Source organism: Branchiostoma lanceolatum, chromosome 11, assembly GCF_035083965.1.
Source record: "Branchiostoma lanceolatum isolate klBraLanc5 chromosome 11, klBraLanc5.hap2, whole genome shotgun sequence".
NCBI classification, from domain to species: Eukaryota; Metazoa; Chordata; class Leptocardii; order Amphioxiformes; family Branchiostomatidae; genus Branchiostoma; species Branchiostoma lanceolatum.
In genome coordinates this window covers 2103763-2128192 of record NC_089732.1, presented here as the reverse complement: position 1 = coordinate 2128192, position 24430 = coordinate 2103763, and the positions used below count along the sequence as shown (strand labels likewise).

The window sequence follows — 24430 nt, the reverse complement described above, 5'->3', positions numbered from 1 at the left end:
CTTGCTTTTTTTAAAGTATTGTTCACGCCACATGAAAAGGTTAAATCATCTCCTTCTAGCTCTTAAAAATAACCTTTAGACTTGAGCTGTCCTGGGGAAGTCAATTCTCTGACGTTGGTCTGCCTGGCCTGTTGTGTAGCATTTCTCCGAACCTGTAACGGTGATAAAACTAGTAATCTTCTGATGTTGAGAGAATCAAATATCCTTCAATCTTAATCACTATCATCAAGACAAGTGGGAGTTTTTTTTAATCAAACAAATGAAGAATCACAGGACACAGAGATGATACACTCTAGCAGTAGCTTATATCAAACATCACCTCTGAAAAAAGAAATTACAACTGACATAGACAAATACTATAACAATAAGTAACAGCATTCGGGTAATGCAATACAAACAAGCAATATATGCAGTTAACAAGCAATATATAAACACAGTATGTAAACACTCTCAAGTGGGAGTTGAGAAGGTATAAACACGGATACCTTTGACCGACCAAGAAGCTGGCTTAGTCTTGAAATGAATCAAAGGAAACTATTCTGAGAACGTACCTGTTCTGGCAATGAAGGTGGCGCATTCATCAGGTATATTTCAATGCTCGACAGTTCCGTGGAAGGTGAGGCCTTGATTGGTGCAGAATTACCTGTGTCGCTTTTGACGGGACGGTTGTCGGTAGAAGTTTCTAAACGTAAATGATAGGAATAGTTGGAACTGCTAATTTGCTTGAATATATACCGGATAATATTGAAGGGAAATTTAAAGCTATTTTAAACAAAATTCCACCTGACAATAAGCCAAGTATAAACTTCTAATATTACCCTGTTTGACTGGACGCTGTTTGACGCTCCGGAAGATCCAAATGATGATGGCGTTGATAGGAAACACCACCGCGGCGCTTTGGAGACCGATGAGTATCTGTTTAGATGATAGAAATAACAGTGTATATTTTAGGCAGCATTGCAGAACCATGCAAGTTGATGCAACTGTTATAACGGGACAGAAGTAGGCATTCTTCTTTCTGGTCTATAGCCCCGGTCCCAATCTTAATTTTTGGTTTCTAAATCAAAGTTTTAACTCTTATTTGCGACAGCATGGATATACTACTGTCTAGATAGTCTTGCTACCTGAGGCCAGGAGATCGGGATCTGCACATCAAACCCGAAGATCTTGACGGGTTCCGGCTGGGCGAAGTCGTCTCCTCGGCCGAAGAACATGATGTTTGCCAGCATGGTGCACATGATGATGGACAGGCAGCAGGAGACGCGCTGGGTGCGGGTGAAGGGGCTGCTGGCAGGGCGGCCGTACACAGAGTACCAGATGTGACCGTCTCGCAGGTCCCTGTGGTCCAAGGAAATAGTTCAGCTTTAGACGTACTGCCCATGTGGTCCAACTAACCAACCAACCAACAAACAAACCAACCAGCCAATCAATCAACCAGTCAACTAACTAACCAACCAACCAACCAACCAACCAACCACCCAACCAACCAACCAACCAAACACCCAACCAACCAACCAACCAATCAATCAAATGGATATATCATTTATACAACAAGTCCATGATAGTGTGAATTTTGAGACTACAACATCCTGGTCTAACATACTTTGCAGTTCTATCAGCGAACAGAGTGCTGAAGGCCACCAGCTGCTCGTCCTTAGCTGCAGGCAGCACGCGCTCAATTTGTTCATCGTCCTCGTCAAAGGCCAACCACCTGCAGTAGGGACCAATGTGCACTTCACAACGTTGGAGCATCAATGCATTCAAACAGTACTAGCTTCGATGGTTTGTCACTCTTCAGATCATCTGGTATTGTAAGAGTTTTTACACAATATTATGATAATGCCTACCTGTTGCAAAGGAAATAGTGTTGCTCTTCAAGCAGTAGATCGTCCACAATCATCCTGTCCAGAAACCTGTGAATGTGAAAGATGAACAGGCGTAAGACTGCCCATCCTTTTCTCTTAGTAGTTTCCTTTTCTAATGTGTTCTGGGCCTCGTTAATTTTTATGATTTTCATGCCTTGTCTTTGAGAATACGGGACACTAGTAACCTCTTCACTTTACGTGTGTATGTTTTGCTTCTACTTGAGCACACTAAAACATTGTACTACACGTTCTGACTGCTGAATATTGTTTTACCAGGACGGCTCCTTCCCGGAGTTGTCGTGCCACACGCGCACGTGGGTGAGCCAGCCTGGGTCCGTCTCGGTGCACAGAACAAACCCGGCCATGTTTCCCTTCTCAAACATGGCGGAGTAGGGCTGGTGGAGGAGGAACGGGCCGCACTCCCTGGTCGCCCCGTGCAGCATGATGGACACCTACGAATAAGAAGAAAATAGAAGTGTCAATAATGAATATCAAAGATGATACAGCGAAAGAGTATATATAGAAATAAAGAACTAGGTTTCAATTTCGGTAAAAAATCTGATTGAAGTTCTCAGAAAGCGTTACCAAAGGCAGAAGACATTTGTTACCTTTGCTGTTGTCCCGGCGTTTGCTCTCGGTCCGGTGAAGACCCTCAGGTAGTAGCGAGGTTTGGGATGTTTTGTGTCGTCGAAGATTGCTGCCGTGGTGATCTGAATCAAACAACATGGATTGATTGATCACAGGTTTACAATATATGCAGTGTCCACAAAAGCTACCATATAGTCGAGTCATTTATAAGAAAGACAGCTAACTGATATTCGTTCTTCATGATCATAGTAGAACACATTTAATTTCTTTTCACGTGTAAACACTTGCACTTGTCTATAGAATACATGTTAATAATAAAGAAATAAAAGTGGACATTAAAGTCACTTTCTTTTTCAGTTACCTTCCCGAGGTCCTTGGCGTCATTTTTCCTTGTCCAAGGCACACACAAGGCGATGTAGAAGGAGAACAGGACGCAGCACGTCATGATGCCGATGGGATTCTGAATCAGGTTCTTCAGCAGGAACCCTTCGAGAGCGCGCTCAAAGTTGATCTCGTTTGGAGCAACCAGGCCGGAAAACTTGGTGAAGTGGTCACAGCGGCAGTGGAGATGGGTCGTCGTTGTTAAAGGCCCAACCTACAGAATTTAAGATCTTCACTTGCTTGCTTATGTCGGGACCTTCCAGATATTCAATAAGGTACTGCTACTTTATTTACCTTTGCCAAGAGGGTTAATGTTTTGGTGTCGTTTGTTTGTGGATAACATGAGCAGTTATTATCTTTATGACATTTTGTATGTGGGTATGGGTTGGGATAACGAAGATAAAGTTAGATATCCTCCTGTCAGCTTTCTACAGTCCTGCAGAGGAACATCAAGTTTTGATATTTCGTGTTCTGGACGCGCTATGGTAATGATTTTTGAGTGGTAGATACCTTTGGAGCAAGGCAAGTGGTACAGGTAGAAGATGATCTGATAGAAATTATGCAAATGTGGACTTTAATTGCATAATCAATTAAAAATAGTCGTCATACACCAGTCGAGTCGTAAAGGTTAACATCATTTGATGAGGGCATGAGGTCGTGTAACTCTAGTATTAAAGTGAGCCTGGCTGTATCACAAATCATCTACGGGTGCCCCGTACCTCGCAACCACCTCGGTCCCAGAAATGGCCCCTCTCGTTGAAGAAAACGCATTCTACGGGTTCAATGAAGACTGCAAATGACACTGTTCCGGCCTGCGTTGCACGACCCTCTTCATCCAGTCCATCTATGCTTGTAGTTTCAATCCCTAAAAATACAAATAAAGTCAGTAAGATAACATGATTTAACCATTTTCACCGGGTCACGAGATTTCGTTTCTGTTCCATGTATCGTCTATGATTATGATGGTCGGTCCAATTTTTCGTGGAAGATAACTGCTGGTCGCCGGTTTAGGAATGCAAAAATTTCAGACAATTCTTAAACCTGTTCATCTAGCTGACGAAACTTACCGAGATACCAGTTGGTGTCATTGCTGTCCCAAATGTCCACGTCTCCGAGACGCACGTGCCAGCTGTACGGGTCTGACGTCACGGTGATGTTTTCATCCAGTCCAAGAGAATAGCTGTGAGGACAAGAATGGGTGATTTGACGATTTTCGGTTCGTTTAATTTCTTTGGAATCAAAATTTTATCTTTGTTGACGACAGATGTATGCTCCTGTTGCAAACTCTTTATCAGGCAAATACTAGGACATGTTGAGGTTAACCTGTGGCACTAAGGAGGCTAACTAACTAACCATAGCTTCAAGTGTCCTAAGAATAAACAGTTTCACACGTATCAATTTAGATTGCTCTGCTACATACATGTTGTTGGCGGGGGTTGGAAGAGTGGTAGTCAGGTCGAACAGAGTCGCGTTGGGATTGATGCCGTAGGCCAGGTACAGGGTAAAGGTTGGGGACACCAGAGGATCCTTGGGGGCCAGGAAGATGAACATGTCTGCCGGGTCGATGGAGCTGTTGTACTTGAAGAGGGTGTACTGAAAAAAAGTTACGGTACGTTAGACACCAACGCTCCAAGATCGACCTGTTTTTTGTCTGATACTATAGACAAAGGGGATTACTTAAAAATGTTAACGTTTTTGACGTTTTTGTAACACAGTTTTAATCAATAGCTTCGGGTCGTTTAAGGCAATTCCGAAAGTTGCTCTTGACAGTAATGCAAAACAAATTGATAACAAATTTTACCACAATTGTCCCGTTTGCTTCAACGCCAACAAATTCTACAGCTGCCACAGACTGGTTGTGCCTCAGGATGGAAAACTCTATGGGCTCCTCCAGGCCAGAAATCCCCTTTCTTTCCAAGGAGTCGCTGAAATGCAGCCCTCCTATTCCTACGTCTAACTCTCTGCGACTGATGTTTGTCGCATACTCAAAAGGATTCCTCCATCGGCTGTGGAAAACCTGAAACGTACAGAGAGATTGCTTGTTTGAGACATTGATAGGCCAAATATTATTTGCATGACTTGCCATGAGCATGTAGCAGATGCTACAGAACACCGTTTCATTGTACACGGTATGGCTTCACTCTTAAAGCAGCATTACTCTCAACTTGATGCAGTACTAAATGGAAACACGGGGTTTTGCTTTGCATGACTTTCTTGATGGTCTGGGAAATATTGATTTTTTATTTATTTCTCATTCAAATTCCACACAAATCGTAGAATAGCAGGGATTAGCTAACGCTCACCTGAATTGTGTTCCGATTTGTATAGAGGGTTGATTTAAGATCAATACAGTTTCACAACATAACATATACAATTTACATCAAACCAACACAGGACAGCCGTGGGTTGTCAATTTCAGCCATTGTCATCATACAGTCTTATAGTTCAGTATTTCATGTTCAATTAACATAGTCTTACTACGTTTGTAATCTCACCTGTGTTCCAAAACTGTTTTTCTCACAGAACTGCCTCCTGATTGTCCTGAGCTGACCATCATCTATGGTTCCTGTGAGATTCTGTGATGAAGAAAGATTTGTTAGAAGAGGCAGATTAGCAGAATATCCTCCAATCTTTACCAAATGGGACACTCTTGTTATGGATTTATACATATACACAATAATATACATGTCTTTCATCAATTCTGCCTGATAGATTGAATGTCATTTCACACGAGGATGAAGTTTTTTCTTGGCACATAGAAGCAACAAATTATAGAAAATGCCGATAGATATGCAAGCACATCCATTCATTTAACTATTACCAAAGTATTGCGTGCGTATGCCCTCATGATCACTGGTAACGGCGGCAGTCGGAACCAGGTTCCCTCCTCAAAACTGGTGAAGTGAACGGTGTGATTTACATCGTGGAACCACGTGAGACAGTCAGTCCTGTTGACCACAACCTATGACCAGTGAGAAGAACTGGTTTGAATACCGTGTAAAGTGGAGAAAGTCCACTGTGCATTTCGCTGAGCACGTTCGAGGAACACATACACAGAACTACAAACATAATAGGTCTATGGAATTTTTTCACGTCGTGCTTTACATAAATCTTGTTTCAATATATAAATATTACTTTGCATTTTACATCTACCTGAAAGTCCTGCGATGATATCATTGTCACGACTTCACGCGGCCGTTTCCCTTTCAGGATCTGGTCAGTAAGTTCATCTATGGCTCGAAAAGCCACGGTGGTAGCGTTACGATTCTGTAATTTCAATCAGCAATTATATAGTGATTATAGCATTGTACACTAAAGACGACACACTATGGTATGTATGAGCAGCTTTATGGTGAATGATAAGATGTTTGGTTATTGCTGTAGCTACCCTTAAAGGGGCATATTGTAGAATCTGGTGGGCAAAAACTACAAATAGTAAGAATTTGAAAGATCTACACTAAGATTCACATTTGTAACTTATTTGTTACTTATTTCCAACATATTCCCGTCATTTTGTCACATTTCCACCATTGATAAACGACGAAAAACGCAAAACGTGTAAAATCTGGTTCATCTACATATAAACTTGCGTCCCGCAAGTTAATATGCAAATAAGCCAGCATAGAACGCTACGAAAAATCCGAATCGACCGTTATGGTCAGAGTTCGAGCGTCACAGGAAAATCACCACAAGTGAACAAACTTCAGAACGTCGGGCGTTCGATCGCGTGTTCGGTGGTTCGTCGGAATGTTGGACAAGATGGCGGCCAATTCAAGCGGCTATGGGGATTGCGTATATAATTTTTTTCAAGACGTTCGCACGACACTACAAAGTCGCATCCGTACGTGATGAATATTGCCGTGCAGTGTAATAAGGTAGATTCAACTAATGATGTAGAAAAATAATCAAAAACAAAGAATTTTGTTTTATGCTCATGTCACAATATGCCCCTTTAACATCTGCATGGCAGTGGCGATAGGTTCTAACATTTGTGATGTAAGCAGGCGTGTTAGACGATGTGATCAACTGATAGTACTACTAACAGCTCTTTACCTTAAGCAAAGTTGCTTCAGTCGTGTTCGCGTCTTCAGGTGGCCCATTTCCGTTGTGTTTCCAGCCTGCAACGACTTCAGAGCTTTTGAAGACATTATAAGCACCTGGAATATACAAAACTAATACTGATATTCATCTGATACTTCATAAACAATGTTGATTAGTAGCAAATGATACTTGATATTTTAAGGGAGGCTATTGTTTGTTTCTGTGAGTGTGTACTACTTCCTTATGTCATGCCTGGGCCTGATACGGGTGTTCCGGACCGTGTGATAACTATCCGGATCACATAGGGTTCGGGAGGGTTATCACACAGGCTTCCATAGAATATTTCGAACGCATTTCGAACGCGCCGGTTGCGCGGCCGTCGGAAATTCGAATACCGGATTCGGAGATTGGAATCAATGTTGCTACAGTTTCTTGTTCGAGGACACAAAACTCTCTCAACTTCTGGCGCATTCCGCATTGAAATGTGTGTTTTCTCGGGTGGGTATGGCCAAGGTATGACATAAATAAAATACAACACGTTGTATTCCGCATCACCCTCGGTCCCAGCCCTCCCGCGGGTCGGATCACCCTCCGGCCTACGGCCGTCGGGCGATCCGACCCGCGGTCGGGCTGGTACCTCGGGTGATACGGAATACCCCGTGTTGTATTCTATATGTACACAATGTCCTGGTTTTTATCTAGTTTTTGTGACCCATGTATATCCAGCTTTTATATATCATTTGAATGTATGATTTCCTTTTGAAAAGCCAATAAAGAGGGAAAAAAAAAAAAAATTAATTTTTTACCTAATGCACAGTCGTCTTAATCCCAAATATTTTCATTTACTCTGATCAATGTGAAAATATTGACAATTTTGTGATTTTTTGTTATCTAAGCAGAGGCTACGGCAAGGGACAGGACTACATGGAGGATCCTCCTGGAAAGCAAGGGACCATTTTCTGGCCTGAGCACGTAGGTAGGCAGTAGGCAAGCTGAATGGAGCAAAATGTTTATAGATGCATAATGCCATGACAGTATCTAACCTGTAAAGACCATACCCGACAGCCTCTCCACCATGTCCTGAGTCACGTCTCCCTGGTTAACCTTCTGGGTAACAAACTTCGCCATGTTGTACAGCTGTCCCGCGGCACTGGTCTATAGGGATATGTGTAAGCTAAAGCCATAGGAACCTTCCCATCTTGTTTTACATTTCAATACCTCTTATGCATGACTGTGTGATTTGTCATGTAAAACCGTTTTTCTAGTTATTGTACTGGTTAGTTCTGTTAGTTCATTTTAGTGACGCTGAAGAATTGAAGAGTGATGGATGTCACTCGAAACGTCCGGAAATAAATCTCCGAATCCTTATCCAGTAGTAGAGTTTGAATTTCTTTATATATATTGTTTATCTGGATGTCTAACCTTCACAAACGTAAGCTAATATAGTACTGTAATAATAGCTTAAGCCTTCAAAGTGTCTTTTGACCCATTGTAGCCAGCACCTTACTCGGTCAAACGTGAACCATAGAGGTGCCGATCAAACAATGATGTGTTTTGAATGACGAACCATGAGTAATATCCGAGGTAAATAATTTGATGAGTTCAATGTTAATGGAATTGATATCATGGTTACGACCAGGTATGTATCGGCAATATAGAGTGCAGTAATGTGCAAAAATACCCAGAGTGTATCTTACGGAATTAGGAAGCCCCGCTGTGTCTACAGTACACCGTTTTTCTAAAATGAGAACACTTGTGTTGTGGTAATTTTCCATGGCAAAGAATATGAAACAAAACATTAGGAATGTTGGTACCAGTACAGACATACAAAAAATATTTTACTTTTGAGATTCACTGTAGATGCTTAGCTATAGACTTAACTCTGTTGATCGATTATGAGTAAGCGAAGAGTTCGTGTGGGATTGGTAACTGCATCAAAATAAAGAAACCTGTGCGTCTGCCGTGACCTCGTCGTCATAGTGAGTGGCCTGAATGAGAGACTCGGATGACTGGATGGCGGATTCAACGTTCTCTATAGGAACTCTCCCAACGTTATAGATGATCGCCTGTCGTGCCTAGAACGCGATTCATTTTAAACAATAAAAAACATAAGACTCGCAAAAACAGTGAATGTTTCTAAGTTCAGACCACAATCCCTGCCCAGGAGGCAGTTAATGTATGTCAAGTTAGAACTAAACCATTTTTCATTGAAGGTAATATTAATACACAAGAGGCCTAGTAGAATACTTTTGGACTGCCCGTGACCACAGAGGTACGTCAAGAATGTGTCTTTTATAAATAATGTTTGCATAAAGCAAATAAAAGATAGGTAAGATATTCAATGACAGTTTTTACTTTTTAGTTAATTCTAACATGCACATAGCCACTCCATTTTAAAGAATTGTTGCACTTACTTCCCTCCAGTCCACCACTCCATAAGCTCCTTCAGAGCGGATGTTATTAAGAGTTGCCGCTGTGATGGTACTTAAGTGCACGGCCTCCATTTTGTTTCCCCAGCGGATGGCGGTCTCCACTTCAGCGTTGGTGGCGTCGATAGCGGTGAGCAGTTCCTCAAAGGTAGGCAGCCGAACCTGTTATAAGTATGCACACATATCAAAACTACATGAAGAACGGTAAGATGCAGACTCATATAAGTTTGGGACCGCAGTATTGCCGAACATGACCTAGCTCCAGTCATGACAGCACTTTTGCAACAGACTACCAAGATGTTGGAAGGTACGAATTACATCTTTGTCTACAATCATGATATGTTCAGCTAAAGTGGTTGTAAAATCTTCGGATTGCCCTCTTTAACAGTCTTGCAATAATATGTATTTCTCATCATCATCATTATCAAAAACATCATCAAAGGTAGGCAGCCAAACCTGTTATCAGCAAGACTTGTTAAACAATTATCCCACGAAACATATTCCATTTGTTTCCTCATGGACGTATAACACTATAACTCTACATGGAAAAGTTTGTTTTAAATCCGATTGTTTCTTCTGACGTCTGCAATGATGATGCTCATGTAGTAAATCTTAAAGGAAAATAACTACATACTCGGTTACTAAAACCCTGCTCAAATGTTGTACAAAAAACCAAGGAGGTTAAATATACCAAAAAAACACACGCCACTGTCCATTATGATATTCTAACTGCAAATTAGAACAAACCGACTTAGAGTGGACTTTGATAATCCTCTTGAACATTTCAGCTCCTACACCTATTGTCGACGTGTTATCACTGCTGATTTGGTTTACAACATCCCCCTTACCGTCAGCTCCAGTTCACTTGTTTTCCTCGTTCCTTCCTGGTCGATTATCTCCACGAGAATGAAGACCTTGTAGTCATCAGAAGCTAACCCGGACGGGAGCTTGAACGGAAGTGGCGACGGCGACTGTTTCAAAACATTCAATGTTCAATGAGGATCATGTAAGGTGCAATACAGAGACATCCTTTATGTATATTGTACACACACACAAAAAAAAAATGGCCACATAACCATTAACGCAATCGTGGTAAAAAATAAAACAAAGTAGGATTTTAATATGGTCACTCTTATGTGCCCCACACTCGACAATGACCTGGCAACTGTACAAAGCAATTAACATTTTACATACCTATGGTAGATGTGATGTACTCGACTATTTTATAACTTACCATTCCATAGTAGAATAAGTTGTTATGTCCAGAATCGGAAGTCTTCAAAGTACTGACGAAAGCTGTGGCTCTTGTTTTGTAGTAGAACTCGTAGCGAATCGCTCCTTGGCCTTCAAAGTCTATTGGTAGAAATCAGAAAATATACGATTTACTCAAACGTCAAACTGTGTGATAACTAATGTTTGCATTTGGAGACAATATCAAATTCTTATCATTATCATTTGTTCTGTTGCATGTGCAACCAGAAGGAATGCACTTGCGATGGAAAATGAAACCAGAAGTAGAGGTCCAAATGTTATGTTCGTAAACATCTCCAACGGGTGAAATGTATCGATAAGCTTGTTCCTTGGGTATGGCAAACACAGGTGAACATACCGAGGCAGCTTAAGTCAAATCTAGTGGTCAGGGCGACTCCTTCGGTTGGTCCTCCGGTACAAAGGTTGGAGACTTCCCGGCATTCACAGCCGTCTCCCGTCCACGATTCGTTCATCTTACTGAACGACTGATTCCCGTTGCACTCGACTGTTAAAGAGATAATGAAAACACGGTTAGTGTAATTCGTCATGTTTTGGCTAACACAGCACAAGGAAAAATCGTCTAAAAATATTCTCTTATTGGACATTTGCATGGATAATTTCAAGGTCTTGGACACCAAAAAGAAATGAGGCAAAGATACATGATACAGGACAGGACTTCCTCACGCTTTTAATTCGCTGCTGCATTCACGACTTCGTAATTAACGTTTAAAGTAGGCTATCCGTTTGTATATTGGGAACATTAGAATTAGCAGGGCACAAAACGTGGTTATTATGATTGTAAAAATTACTTATGTCTTTTACTAACACAAAACTAATTCAAGTAATTTCATGATTACGTGATAGAGGACAGAAGATTTTTCAACTTCTGTAAATTAAGCTTTTATATTGAATGACCTCGAGCTCACCCCTATCATAAGAAGTACCTCAAAATGTCCAAAATGTATTTTTCCATATTCCCTGATAATTTTCCGAAAAATTCCTCACCAGAGGAGAGAGGTACTGGGATGTTTGCAGCACAGACGGGTTCACGCGCGTTCGCAGGCGGAACCGGGATGGTGAACTTCCACTCTGCATAGCTGCAGCTGCCGGTGGTACATAGGGTACCGTTAGTCAGGATGTCCAGACGTAAGATGTACTCTCCTGGCATCTAAAGAAGAAGGAAGGACAATGTATATGCTGGTAGTTCTCCCGTAAAAACTAGCCTAATGAATGGAAGGAAGGAAGGAAGGAAGGAAGGAAGGAAGGAAGGAAGGAAGGAAGGAAGGAAGGGAGGGAGGGAGGGAGGGAGGGAGGGAGGGAGGGAGGGAGGGAGGGAGGGAGGGAGGGAGGGAGGGAGGGAGGGAGGGAGGAAGGAAGGAAGGAAGGAAGGAAGGAAGGAAGGAAGGAAGGAAGGAAGGAAGGAAGGAAGGAAGGAAGGGAGGATTTCCAGCCGTAAGATGTACTCTCCTGGAACCTAAAGAAGTAGGGAGCACAATGTATATGCTGGTCGTTCTCCCGTAAAAACAAGCTTAATGAATGAAGACAGGAAGGAATACACGAATCAAGGAAGGAAGGAAGGAAAGAAGGAAGGAAGGAAGGAAGGAAGGAAGGAAGGAAGGAAGGAAGGAAGGAAGGAAGGAAGGAAGGAAGGAAGGAAGGAAGGAAGGAAGGAAGGAAGGAAGGAAGGAGTTATATCATGTAGACTCTATAACAATTCACATTGAGGATCAGCCTTTTCACTGTTGGCGTGAATGGGCCACACTTCGTTGGTCCCTTTCGACCACAATGTAAGGCAAACCAGCGACTGTGAGAACAACTAATGACTCTTACCGTGAACACGTTGCCTTTGACGATCAGTTCTGATTGATCCCTGCCCGTCAGTGTGTCGTTCCCCCAGTCAATACCACCACTGAACTCATCCGGGGACTGCTTCAGGCTCCAGTAGAAGGAGTGCTCTGGCCCCAGCTCATCCAGTTTATACCATCTACCGTAATCCCAGTCGCTATACGGCTTGTTTATCTCGCACTCCGTCCACAGCCGCAGTCTCAGGTCAAACTTGGTGGCCAGGTAGTTGCAGTTGTCGCCAGGAGTACATCTAGTTGTAGACGTCATACCATATAGATATAATCAACACTCAGCTACGACAACGTCTACAAGATATTTATATACAAAATTGGCATTGCGCTATTCGAAACAATTCCAAACTTCCCTTTCTTTCTACCTTAAACAAGAATTATAAGCAAGAAAATCACCTTTCAAACATTAAGAGCCTTCACGTACGTAGGTCAATCACAAAACTCAGAATTGGCTGTCATAAATTAAGTATAGAAACGAGGAGATTTCAAAAACTTCCTATCCACCAGAGGGTTTGTCCATTTTGTCCAGAGGTAGTTGAAGACGAATATCACTCTTTGATTGTATGTCCCAAATATTTTGATATACGTAATTCACCATGCTCAATGCTATCGTCGGATTTACCAGAATTTATCTCAATGGAATTGAATAGCAAATTGAAGTACATAATGACATGTGACAACCCATGCATGGTACACATTGGGAAATATATCAAAGAATGTCTAGACGTTAGAAACTCCTCCAATGAAATTCCATTGTCATCCCATACTACTGCACTATATTGTATAAGATAGACTGATTAGCCTAATAGAATGTTATCTATGTGCCAGTGAATGCCATACTTTGTACCTTGTACAATTGTTGTGCAATAAAGTTATTATTATCTAACATCGGAATGTAACCGTGAGTCGTGTTGGTGACTAACTGCATTCAGAATAAGATCATGACGAAGTCTGTATCCATTACCCCTCAAGAACGAAGATGAGGGGGAAGGTGTTAAAAGGAACTTAAACTGCAATTGCAATTCTACGGCCAACAAAGTCGTCACCAGTTAGAACTACCCCGTTTGGATCTGTATATACATATATAAATATTCATTTATTTATTTATTTATCTATTTCTGTTTTCTTTATACAGGGTAGGCGCACTCAGCGCTAAACACACTGCTTTTTTTCAGGCGTGTCCTGTACAGAACAACATAAACAGACTCAATAACATAACAAGGAAATAACATAAAGTAATGAACAATAAGTAACCAAAATGATAATATATTCACAACCGAGCGTCAAATCCAAATCATATACCATAAATCAAAGTCGATTTGGCAGGCCGGGTCTGGAGGTTTGTATCTTTGTTAAGTGGCGCTGACAAAATCAGTTGTATAACTTGAGTGTAGCGCCACTTTGTTTTTGTCACTGCTATATTTTCAGATAAAACAAAATACCTCGTGTAATGTTTTGTCATAGTTACCAATGAGAATGCAATTTGCTGAACTAAAGTTAACTCGACGACTAAATCCGGGGTTCCCTGATTTATCCCGTTGACGTTGTGCCCTTGGGAAAGGCACTTTACACGACTTTTCCCACTTAACTCAGGTGAAAATGAGTACCTAGCTTCGGTTAGGGACATCCCTCGGATAGGACGTTAAATGGAGGTCCCGTGTTTGAGGAGAGCCACACATCAAGCACGATAAAGAACCCAACACACTTATCGAAAAGAGTAGGGGTCTTTCCCGGTGTGTGCGGATCATATAAATCTGTCCGGATATGCAGCTTGTACTCTTCAGTACAAACCTGGTGTGTTACGCCTTGATTCGGTTTACCGGGTATGCAATGCAAACAAACAGATACAAACAAACAAACAGACTTCTTCACCTTATTCTGCAGGTGGGGAGTCCGGCAGGAATGAGGGTCACCTCTTGCTCATAAGGGAAGTAGTCGACATCTTTATCGCCGTTCCACCCGGTGTATTCAACTCGCATGATGAAGGTTCCCGATGTGGCCTTTCGGTGCGATATGTTGTCGACTTCGTCACCAAAATACCAATATCTATGAATAGATGTCTGATACTCATTTTCGACCCTGAACTGCTGTCCACAGTCACTTCCTGAAAGACAGACAGTCATGCTTGATTTTTGTTGTACTCACACCGTGTTGGCGTGATGGTGAGAGAGTGTTTGACACAGGACCCGGATGTTCTGGGTTCGAATCCCCTGACATGACTGTTATGCCCTTGGGAAAGGCACTTAAAACGACTTTCCTCACTCCACCCAGGTGTAAAAATTTGTGGGTCAACACACCAGCAATAGCTGTCTGTGTCCCACGTGTATTGCACTGATGCAATTCTAATAAAATCAAAATCAAATCAATAATGCGACATATAAAACTATACCGTTAGGAAGTCGGCATGTCCAGATCCACTGCCCAGCCGGATACGGGTTCAGACCCATCCTCTCGGAATCGTCGTGCACTTCTCCGTCCTCTCCGCCGTAAGCGGGTCGGGGACCTGCCTCAGCATCCATCAGGTGGCCGCCGCTTTGGGACCTAGATGTCAGAACAAATACACGCGCATCAATCAGCCCTCATCAAGTTAATATATATATGAATGGTTTATTATTGTCGTCCCATGACACAACATACAAAGGCAGCCTCTTGGCTGAACTGAAATTCAGACAATCAGTCTAAAAGCAAACAGATATACATACAATAAAACATCACATATCTTAATTAACAAGACTCAATTTAAAATATATACCTACTAAGTGCTTATCTGCGGCGCTTTGTTATTGAGAAGGTCAACCAGGTACGGAAGTGTAGTCTTTCTATATCTGCCGGTTCTACATTTGAATTGCGTTAACTGGTATTTAGACCTAAGGTTCTTACCATGGAGACTCACACGGTTTGGAGGCAACCAATTAGTGAACGTCGTGGAGCTTAACAAGGAGGTAGCAAACTTAGCACATAGTTCGTGTCGTCTGTTGCATAGAGATGGCAGTGACATTAAGATAAAGTCCTCCACACCATAATGCGCCCATCTCCGTTTCATAGCCCTGGGCCACACTGTGGTGCAATCACTGCAGCAGGGGGCTAGTCCACTGGCAGTGGAGTGTGTTTAACTTCCATACTGTTTCAGAAGTATGTACCATTTTTATGAAGTCTTTGGTATGACTTGGTGCGCCTCTTATCCAGACATATCCTACCCGGGCGCGCCTTCTGGTTCCGAATAATTTGAACCAGAAGTGGTAAGTGACAGAGGCGCAGACCACTGCACCACAGGGACATGCTCCAGCCCTCATCAACCTAATAGAAAAATACCTTATTTCAATAGCGCATATTTGAGCAGAACTAAGAGAATATCAAAACGACGCCTGTGCCTGCAAGAGCCTACCTCCTGGACCCCCCGATGATGATAAGACGGGGTACCGATCCTTCTATCTCAAGCCATGTAGATACCGTTGCCGTGGTGACGTCGTGGTTTTCTCCATACGTCACAGAGACAGACAGCACCAACAGGTACTTCCCAGGTGAGAGCTTGTTGCGGGGGATGGCGATAGAGCTGTCATCCAGAATGACACCGCTGAAGCACCAAAAAAGAAATATCATTTGATAAAAGATCAACTAATGAAGTAAATTTAAAAAATAAAACATTTTCAAATAAAGAAACGTGCCCCATATTATCATTTTGGTAAGGGGATTGGATCAAAGAGAACAAAGAAAGGGAAAAAGGAGAAAGCCCAACGAAAAGCCAAGAGAAAATCTGAAAAAAACAGTACGTATTTGATTTGGGAACATTCTACAACAGCCACGACACCGCGATGCATGAAATACTAACATAAGGAAGCGAATGTGCAACATTATCAAATCTACTTTTCATGTTTCCACCTCTGTGGGTTTCCAAAAGAACCATATGATAAAAAGGACAGAGTTGAGGCATGCGTCGATCAAGTCAGCTCACATTCATTGTGGTTTTACCGTGATCGACAATACGCCATCCATTTCAACTGAGGCATATCTGTGAATATGTGTTGTATCTTCTTCTGCACTACAGACGTTTTAACTTATGTTTATATTATGGGGCGGGTGAGCACAATAACAGGAACGATCGTACTAAGATATTAGGTGGTGACTCCTGTCCACAAGAACTGCAGGGTCTTCAGATACTGTCTCGCGAAGCCTCCATTTGAAGGTGATGTTGTCTTCTCCAAGGCAGTCCAGTTGAATGATACTGGAGGGATTAAAAAGAAGTTGGTTAATAAAATTACAAAATTACAAGTTTGTTAGCATATGTTAGATTGACTAAAACCGAGAGGTTGTTGAAGTATGAGGTGGAGAGACTACATTGGTAAAGTAAGGTAAAGCAGTCATCCTCAATTGAAGTGAAGCGTAATGATTTTTCAAGTAGTTAGTGGTAGTGCAATGCGGCTTCGCCACGGCTCGCGTTTTTGGCCAAGCACAACGGGTCACCCCTACTCTCCTCGATAAGTGTGTTGGGTTATTTTACATGCAGAGGTTTGACGCTTGCGGCTCACGCCCGAAGCTCCCTCATACACGGGGCCGCCGGCTTTACGTCACCATCCGAAATGACGAATGCAATCCCTTACAACATGTCCCTACGATGTGATAGAAGTGTTAATCATTTCAGACAAGTCATTTTCAAAATGATACAGTTTCAAAATTCATCCTTCATCATGAATATGATTGAGTTGAAAGACGCCTGATGGGACCAGAACACTACTGCTGTTTTCGTGAGCGTGTTGCATTGCGTCTGGGCACACATTGCTGCATCAAGGTAATTGAACAGCTTACATGTATATTGTGCTCAAAAATCCTAAGTGAAACTAATAGGCACGAATGACAGTCATCTATACTGCTGTGCACACATTACTCATTCACGGGCGGTTAAGAAATTTTCCTTGCAATAACAGTCTAGTCGTACCTTCCGAATGTAGAAAAATCCCCAACTCGCAACAGTTGGAACGGCCAGAATTTTTTATTGAGTTTTCACGTTACAACGACGTCATATTTTATACTGTGCTCAAAAATCCTCCGAGGGGAAAACAATAGGCACGAATGACAATCATTTGTACTTTTCTGCAACACCCACTGACCCATGCACGAGTGGTTAAAACTTCTTTCTCATAAATCTATAACTGTCTTAAGAAGCGAGAAGAAATTGAATCTGTACATAGCGATATTAATTAGTATTTAGATGTAGTTAGATACATGTATCACCTTTTATTATTACTGTTACTATACTTCTGCTTGTTACCATGACCTGTACTTAGCTCATCAGAGCAAAAACGTGCAATAAAGGCCTTTCATTCATTCATTTATTCATCCATTCATTCAATAAGTCTAGGCGTACCTTCCAAACGTAGAGAAATCCCCAGCGCGCAGCAGTTGAAACGGTGAATCGTAAGGCCGACTCCCGGTGTCCAGGACAACCGTAGGGAAACATGGAGAATCCGGACCGTCCGGGTCTATTGCAAATGTGAAACAGATAAAGCTTAGCAGAGAGAAAAAGGTGTGTGGTGTGGTAACAGACTTATCAATTTGTATTTAGTCTCAGTTGATCACATATTTTTCATGGGTGCGGAAAATCATGATTATGGACATCATATAGGCGCACATATTTTTACTCGAGACTTCGCACCCCGACAGCAAGCAAATGTGTAAAACTTAAGAAACAACCAAAAATAGATTCATCAGGTTGGTTAAACAAAGGATATTGGAGTTTTCTGTACACACAACCAGTGCCTCCTTACCTGCTGGCGTTTCGGTCAAAACATCAAAATCGAAACGTCAGCAGGTTCTCCCTGAAAGGAGGAGGAACGCCCGCCTCACCTTCTTCTACAAACTTGTTAATAACCACATTGATATAGACACTTACAGTTTGCTGAAACCAGCCCAGGGGCGCACCCGGGGGAGCCACGACCTCAGGTTTACACCATCCACGCAAGAACCGACACATATAAACACTCTTTCTTTCCCCGTACTATCCCACAGTGGGATACCCTGCCTGGCACGGTTGCGACGGCTCCCACCGTTGAGTCGTTCCGTGCCAGGCTGGAGGCCTGCCCGCCTTAGCCCGGACCTCAACTCCCCGCCTACTTTGCCCCTGAAGGGGTTATTTGGGGGTAACTAATGTAGATGTAGGTAAGAAGATACTAGTTGTGTATAAAGAAAACTCCAATATCCCAACTTAAGAGGCAGTTCTGCTGAAAAATAAGAGACTTCAAGACCTTTTCACTCACCCATATTTAACTCACAGGCGAAGTAGGCCAGGTCGTCACACGTAGCAACTTCCCAAGAAGTAGCTCCGAACCCCACGTCGCGAACACACATCTTACTGGGATCATCTACTGGTTCTATCCGGAACCTGTCAACTTCTCTATTCGTGTACCACCTTTGAAAAAATATAACGGATATAATACCAAAAATGATTTCATCAGGTAGGTAGAACATAGAACATAGGATATTGGAGATTCTTTTTTACACAACCAGTAAATCTGACCGGCTGACGTGTCAAAAAGCGCCACCTACTTTGGCTACTTATAGAAGCAGTACTCCAGTCAGAAGCTCTGAAGAAGGTGTCTGATAGACACCGAAACGTCAGCAGGTTAGATTTACTGGTTGTGTAAAATAGAATCTCTAATATCCTATACATATAATAGTTTTGAACTGTGCGAGCGGAATACCATCTCTAAACGAATACGAAAGACGTTCAACAGTAGCCTCATACATCTCCAACTGCCTAAATCAAGAAGCGAGAAGAAATTAAACCTGTACATAACGGTAGTTAGATATCACGTTTAGTTATCACTGTAACTATACTTCTGCTTGTCACCATGACCTGTACTGAGCTCATCAGAGCTTAAACGTGCAATAAAGGTCTTCCATTCATTCATATGATAGTAAACTTACATTACGCCAAAAAGGCAGTTACTCAAACAACTGGATATGATTTTTCAAACGGTCAGACGTTTCAAGTAGCATCCACTACTTTTCGTCAGTGACTGTGAGCAAGATCAGTCGAACAGCAGGTTTATAACCACAAACTATGAATTGCTCACAGTCACTGACGAAAAGTAGTGGATGCTACTTGAAACGTCTGACCGTTTCCAAAATCATATCCAGTTGTTTGAGTAACTGCTTTTTTGGCGTACGTTATTACCTGGATGTCTAATCTTCATCGACGTAAACTTACATTGAATATGTGAGGCTAACGTCCGTTCCGTCCGCGCCATGTCTCCAGACGGCAGCTCCATCCGGGTCTCTTACGACGTCCACCCAAAATGGACGGAAAAACTGTTGGTTTGAACATTCTCTCTGAAGGGGAGGAACACACTTTTTAAGGTGGATACAAGCGTATTATTGCAGTGTCAACAAAAAGAGATGTGCACACCAGTGAAAAATTAGATCAACTTTATATCTTATGTGGAACGTTCCGTAGCCTGATGTCAGCTTACATTCATTTTAGCTACAGTGTGCTTCTAATGGCTGGCTCCAAATGTTACCACCGTTTCACCCCTTACCCAAATGTTTAATAAAGATTTAGGTCAAGCAAATATACTGTTTTACACTTTATAATTCAAGTACAAGAGTCAATTCCGAATTACCGTGTGGGTGTCTGTCGCTTTCTGTTGTAACAAGTTCGAAACCTTTGTAATAACCTATCTGAGACAAGTAACTTTTATGAACAATTTTTAACATTCATTTGTTCTTCTGTGTTCCAATGTGTCCCCACATTTGACAAAATGTTTCAAATTGTTCCAACATTAAACAAATCACATACATGTTTAAAAATTGTTCTAAATAAAGAGATATATGTGCAGTTAAATCCAGAATGTTTCCAACATATGATATGAGTAAGTTCAAACACATTCAAACTTTCATTTTAATTGTTTGAACAATTTGGAACTATTTTCACTGAAATACTCTTTTATCTGAAATAAGTTCAAACTTATCAAGAATTTATCTAAAAACCCTCTCCGTTACTTGGGATTGACTCAATACCCATTTTGAAGGCTGCATTATCAATTTGTTTTTGTGAAGGTTAGACATCCAGGTAAACAATATATAAAGACAATTCAAACTCTACAAATGGATAAAAATTCGGATGTGTTGTTTTACCAAAGGAACCTTCCACACTTATTCACATTACAATGTCGCTTATGCATGACTGTGTGATATGCCATGTAAAGACCGGTTTTTCTAGATATTGTATATAAGTACTGGTTAGTTGGTTCACTTTAGTGACGCTGAAGAAGAGTGGTGGATGTCACTCGAAACGTCCGGAAATAAATCTCCGAATCTTTATCCAGTTGTAGAGTTTGAATTGTCTTTATACATTATCAATATGTTTCGTACGTATTCCATCATCCTAGAGTAAGCTGCATGGTAACTCCCGTATCGCGAAGATGCCAGCCGACCCCCCAGGCTGGCGCAGGCTGATGTTGCTCCTGCGTACGTCGCCATGGTTACGTCCACTATGACGTAGGTCTTGTTACCCACTTGCGCCTTGGGCTCGCAGATGCCGAGCTCTACACAAACAACAATGTCAACAACAAACAGATACAAACGTTGATGAAGGTTAGACATCCAGGTAGTAAGATACGCCAAAAATAGTCACTCAAGCAACTGGATAAGATTTTTTGAGGTTAATGAGGTTAAATTGTCTTAACTCATTAACATATCTATTGATCTTTCGTCAGTGACTAAGGATAGGACTGGAATACCAGGTTTTATACCAAAACTCTGAATAGAATCTATTCAGAGTTTTGGTATAAAACCTGGTATTCCAGTCCTATCCTTAGTCACTGACGAAAGACAGCGGCTGCTGTCTGAAACCTCTGTTTCAAAATTTTATCCAGTTGCTTGAGTAACTATTTTTGGCGTAAGCAAATACAAAGTTTTTTTCCCAAATTATCATGGAAGCTCATGTGTGATGGTAGTAATCATAGTACAAAACTAAACTTTCTTCCAACGCTACGGTATTCACGGATCAAATTCTCAATGATCATGAAGAAGGTCATCATTGGTCGTTATTGATCCTGAAGAAGGCGACAGTGGTAGTTGAAAATTTGACCCATGAATACACTTGTGTTGGAAGAAAGTTAAGTATTGTCCTATAACGTTTTTCGTCAAAGATGCGTCCCAAACTTCACGCATCTGTTTCGTCAAACTTCTACAGAGGTTCGCAGCATGGATGATAACAGGGATAGTAGTGCAATACGGAATTTAGGGAGAAGTTATGCTTCCACCAAGGACTAGATAGCACACACAAACACGGAAATACGCTCCTTACATGTAACTCCTAAACTTGTGTCCAATAGTAGGCGCTGTGCGCTTTGCACATCCTACGCAATTTACAGCGCAAGGAACACCCCTGTGTGGGAAGCACCGTCGGGGTTGTTTTCAAGCCGATAAGATCTATTTACATTTTAGAACAGTTACGACTATGTATCAACAACTATGTATATTATCATGTAAGTGCAATACAGCAAATATCTCGTGCAATACAGTATGTCTATATGTTTCGGAAGGCAGATGCACTTAACTTTTACCTTGCGCCCTCCAGATTCTACTGATTAGGGGGTCGGCCTAGGTTCTTAAATCACTCATCTTGTATGTTGTACGTTGTTGATTTTGAATGTGTGTCTTGTGCAATAAAGATAATGTTGAACACACATGTGATATAGTCCTTGCCAAAAGCGCAGAACTGGAGAATAGCATGATATATTGTCAGTCAGTGCCTTTCTTTAGACTCAATAGCTTGATTCAGCCACAAGGACCCCCACAAGTGACCTCCCTCTGTTTTGTTTCTTCTGTAATAAATTTTACCACGCGAATGGGTAAAAAAACGTTACTTACCAAGATCCACTAGTACCGATTCACACGGTTCCATGTACATGATTATGCAGGCTGCCAGAAGAACCACCATCCGTGGGATAGAACCAGCCATGGCGCTCCTTCACTGCCTAAATGGTATCCCACAAATGGAACATCACTCAGGATTGTTTGGGGCGTGTGCGCAGTGCTCGTTAATGTGTTCAGAGAGTTGCCGTGGAGTTTAGCCTTCATAAAACCATAAAACGTATCATCCAAACAATTTCACTCCCATTAAACGAACGCTGATCCAACAGTCCACTAATTGCTTAAGACAGCACTAAAAGGTCGTCCCTGACCAGACCACACCTGTAAGCAACAGGGAGGTCAGGGACCTCTTCATTCCCAATTCATCTTTCAAAAAATAATGAATGAAGACCTTGAAGACCAATAATGTACGTTGGACACATTTTGTTTAGTTGTTTCTGGTAGATCTTTGTACATTGAACATTAGGAAAAAAACGATACACATTTTTTTCGAGGTTCTACGAGGATCTTTTCCTTTCGACGATTTCCCTCTACAGTCCAAGATTGCAAACGTCGGTCTGACATTCTGATGTCTCCCGTAGAAGTGTCTTGTCATCAGGCCATGTGTTTGTGCATCCAAGTGTGACTATCACTATGGCGTCGGCACGTAGAAAAGAAGAAATGGGGTTGTAAAATTCTTCTATTGGAGACGCCCATGCAGGTGAATGCCCTTTTACCAGCGTGGTCACAACAATTCTAATGCACTTCCACAAGATCCCTGTGCTGCCATGTGATTATTCCTTCAATAAAGACTAAGTAGCCATTCGCAGTTATGTCGAAGATAACCTAATATCAACAGGTTGGCTGAGGATCTATGAAAAGTACTTTCCTTTCGACGTCTGTCCTCTCCAGTACAACATTGCAAACGTCGGTTTTCCATTCTAGTGTCCCCTGTAAAATTGTCTTGTCATCAGGCCCAGTGTTTGTGCATTCAAGTGTGACTATGATTGTGGCTTCAGCACGTAGCAAAGAAGAAATGGAGTTGTAAAAATTATTCTATTGGAGACGCCCATGCAGGTGAATGTCCTCTTCGCCAGCGTGGAGACAACACTGTTATTTTTTTAAACATCTTCAAGATCTCTGTGCAGCTACGTGATTATTCCTTAAGTAAAGACTAAGTAGTCATTCGCAGTTATGTCGAAGATAAACTAATATTAACAGGTTGGCTGAGGAGCTACGAAGACGTTTTTCATTCGACGATTGCTCTCTTTAGTACAACATTGCAACGAACAATCGGTCTGACATTCTAGTGTCCCCCGTAGAAGTGTCTTGTCATCGGGACCTGTGTCTGTGCATCCAAGTGTGACTATCACTGTGGCTTCGGCACGTAGAAAAGGAGAATTGGGATTGTAAAAATTATTCTATTGGACACGCCCATTCAGGTGAATGTCCTCTTCGCCAGTGAGGTGGCAAAATTTTTAGACACTTCAGAAAGATCTCTGTGCCGCCATGTCTTATCCCTGCAATAAAGTAGTCAGTCGCAGTTATGTCAAAGATAACCTGATATTAACAGGTTGTCCGAGGTTCTACGAGGATCTTTTCCTTTCGACGATTTCCCTCTACAGTCCAAGATTGCAAACGTCAGTCTAACATTCTGATGCCTCCCGTAAGTGCCTTGTCATCGGGCCCTGTGTTTGTGCATTCAAGTGTGACTATCACTATGGCTTCGGCACGTAGGAAAGAGCTGTGACCTGCAGCACACAGTGGCAGTTTAACTGGGTGTGGTTAACAACACTATAATTTGCAAGTCTGGCATCTTTGACAACTTACTGCACATCATCGGTTTATAACTTGCAAGACCCAAAACAAACTACGTCGAAGAAGCACAAAGCAAAAAAAGTATTTCTGTATGTACGATTCTGTGCGTATTATGAATGAGGGATTCAGGGATTCATTAAGATACTTCTTTATAATGACAAACTGCTAGGGGGCCCAAACCTACACCACTTCTTTATTGCATCACAAGTTATCTGCCATCAAAAAATTAAGACCATAGCACGTCCAGGTAAAAAGATAGAAAAACCGAAGTTCTGCTGCAGTACCAAGGTCACATACCAGGGGGCCCAAAATCGACCTTGATGTTCGGCTTGACGACACCCGCCCACAT

The 24430-nt window shown here is 41.9% G+C and overlaps 1 protein-coding gene across 1 annotated transcript; it reads right to left on the bottom strand.

The window, feature by feature from the left end:
* Window positions 1-62: 62 nt before the first annotated feature.
* On the bottom strand, window positions 63-18666 carry LOC136445062 (polycystin-1-like protein 2). The gene is made up of 30 exons (XM_066442916.1): window positions 18663-18666; window positions 17774-17888; window positions 15797-15985; window positions 14801-14952; window positions 14284-14515; window positions 12386-12650; window positions 11561-11723; window positions 10914-11060; window positions 10539-10657; window positions 10153-10275; window positions 9290-9466; window positions 8825-8950; window positions 7919-8030; window positions 6888-6991; window positions 5988-6101; window positions 5656-5796; window positions 5330-5410; window positions 4636-4851; window positions 4255-4427; window positions 3902-4014; window positions 3554-3699; window positions 2815-3048; window positions 2474-2575; window positions 2139-2317; window positions 1848-1913; window positions 1604-1711; window positions 1125-1338; window positions 819-915; window positions 552-682; window positions 63-152 (listed from the first exon to the last, which is right to left on the bottom strand). The coding sequence occupies exons 1-30, from the start codon at window positions 18664-18666 to the stop codon at window positions 63-65; spliced, it is 4233 nt and encodes a 1410-aa protein (XP_066299013.1).
* Between the last annotated feature and the right edge of the window lie 5764 nt (window positions 18667-24430).

Excerpts from the sequence above, each read along its gene's own strand:
- LOC136445062 (XM_066442916.1), bottom strand. Across the intron at positions 14,953-15,796 it reads ATCATCGGGGGGTCCAGGAG|GTCCCAAAGCGGCGGCCACC; the intron begins GTAGGCTCTTGC and ends TCTGACATCTAG. Across the intron at positions 1,712-1,847 it reads CACTATTTCCTTTGCAACAG|GTGGTTGGCCTTTGACGAGG; the intron begins GTAGGCATTATC and ends TCCCTACTGCAG.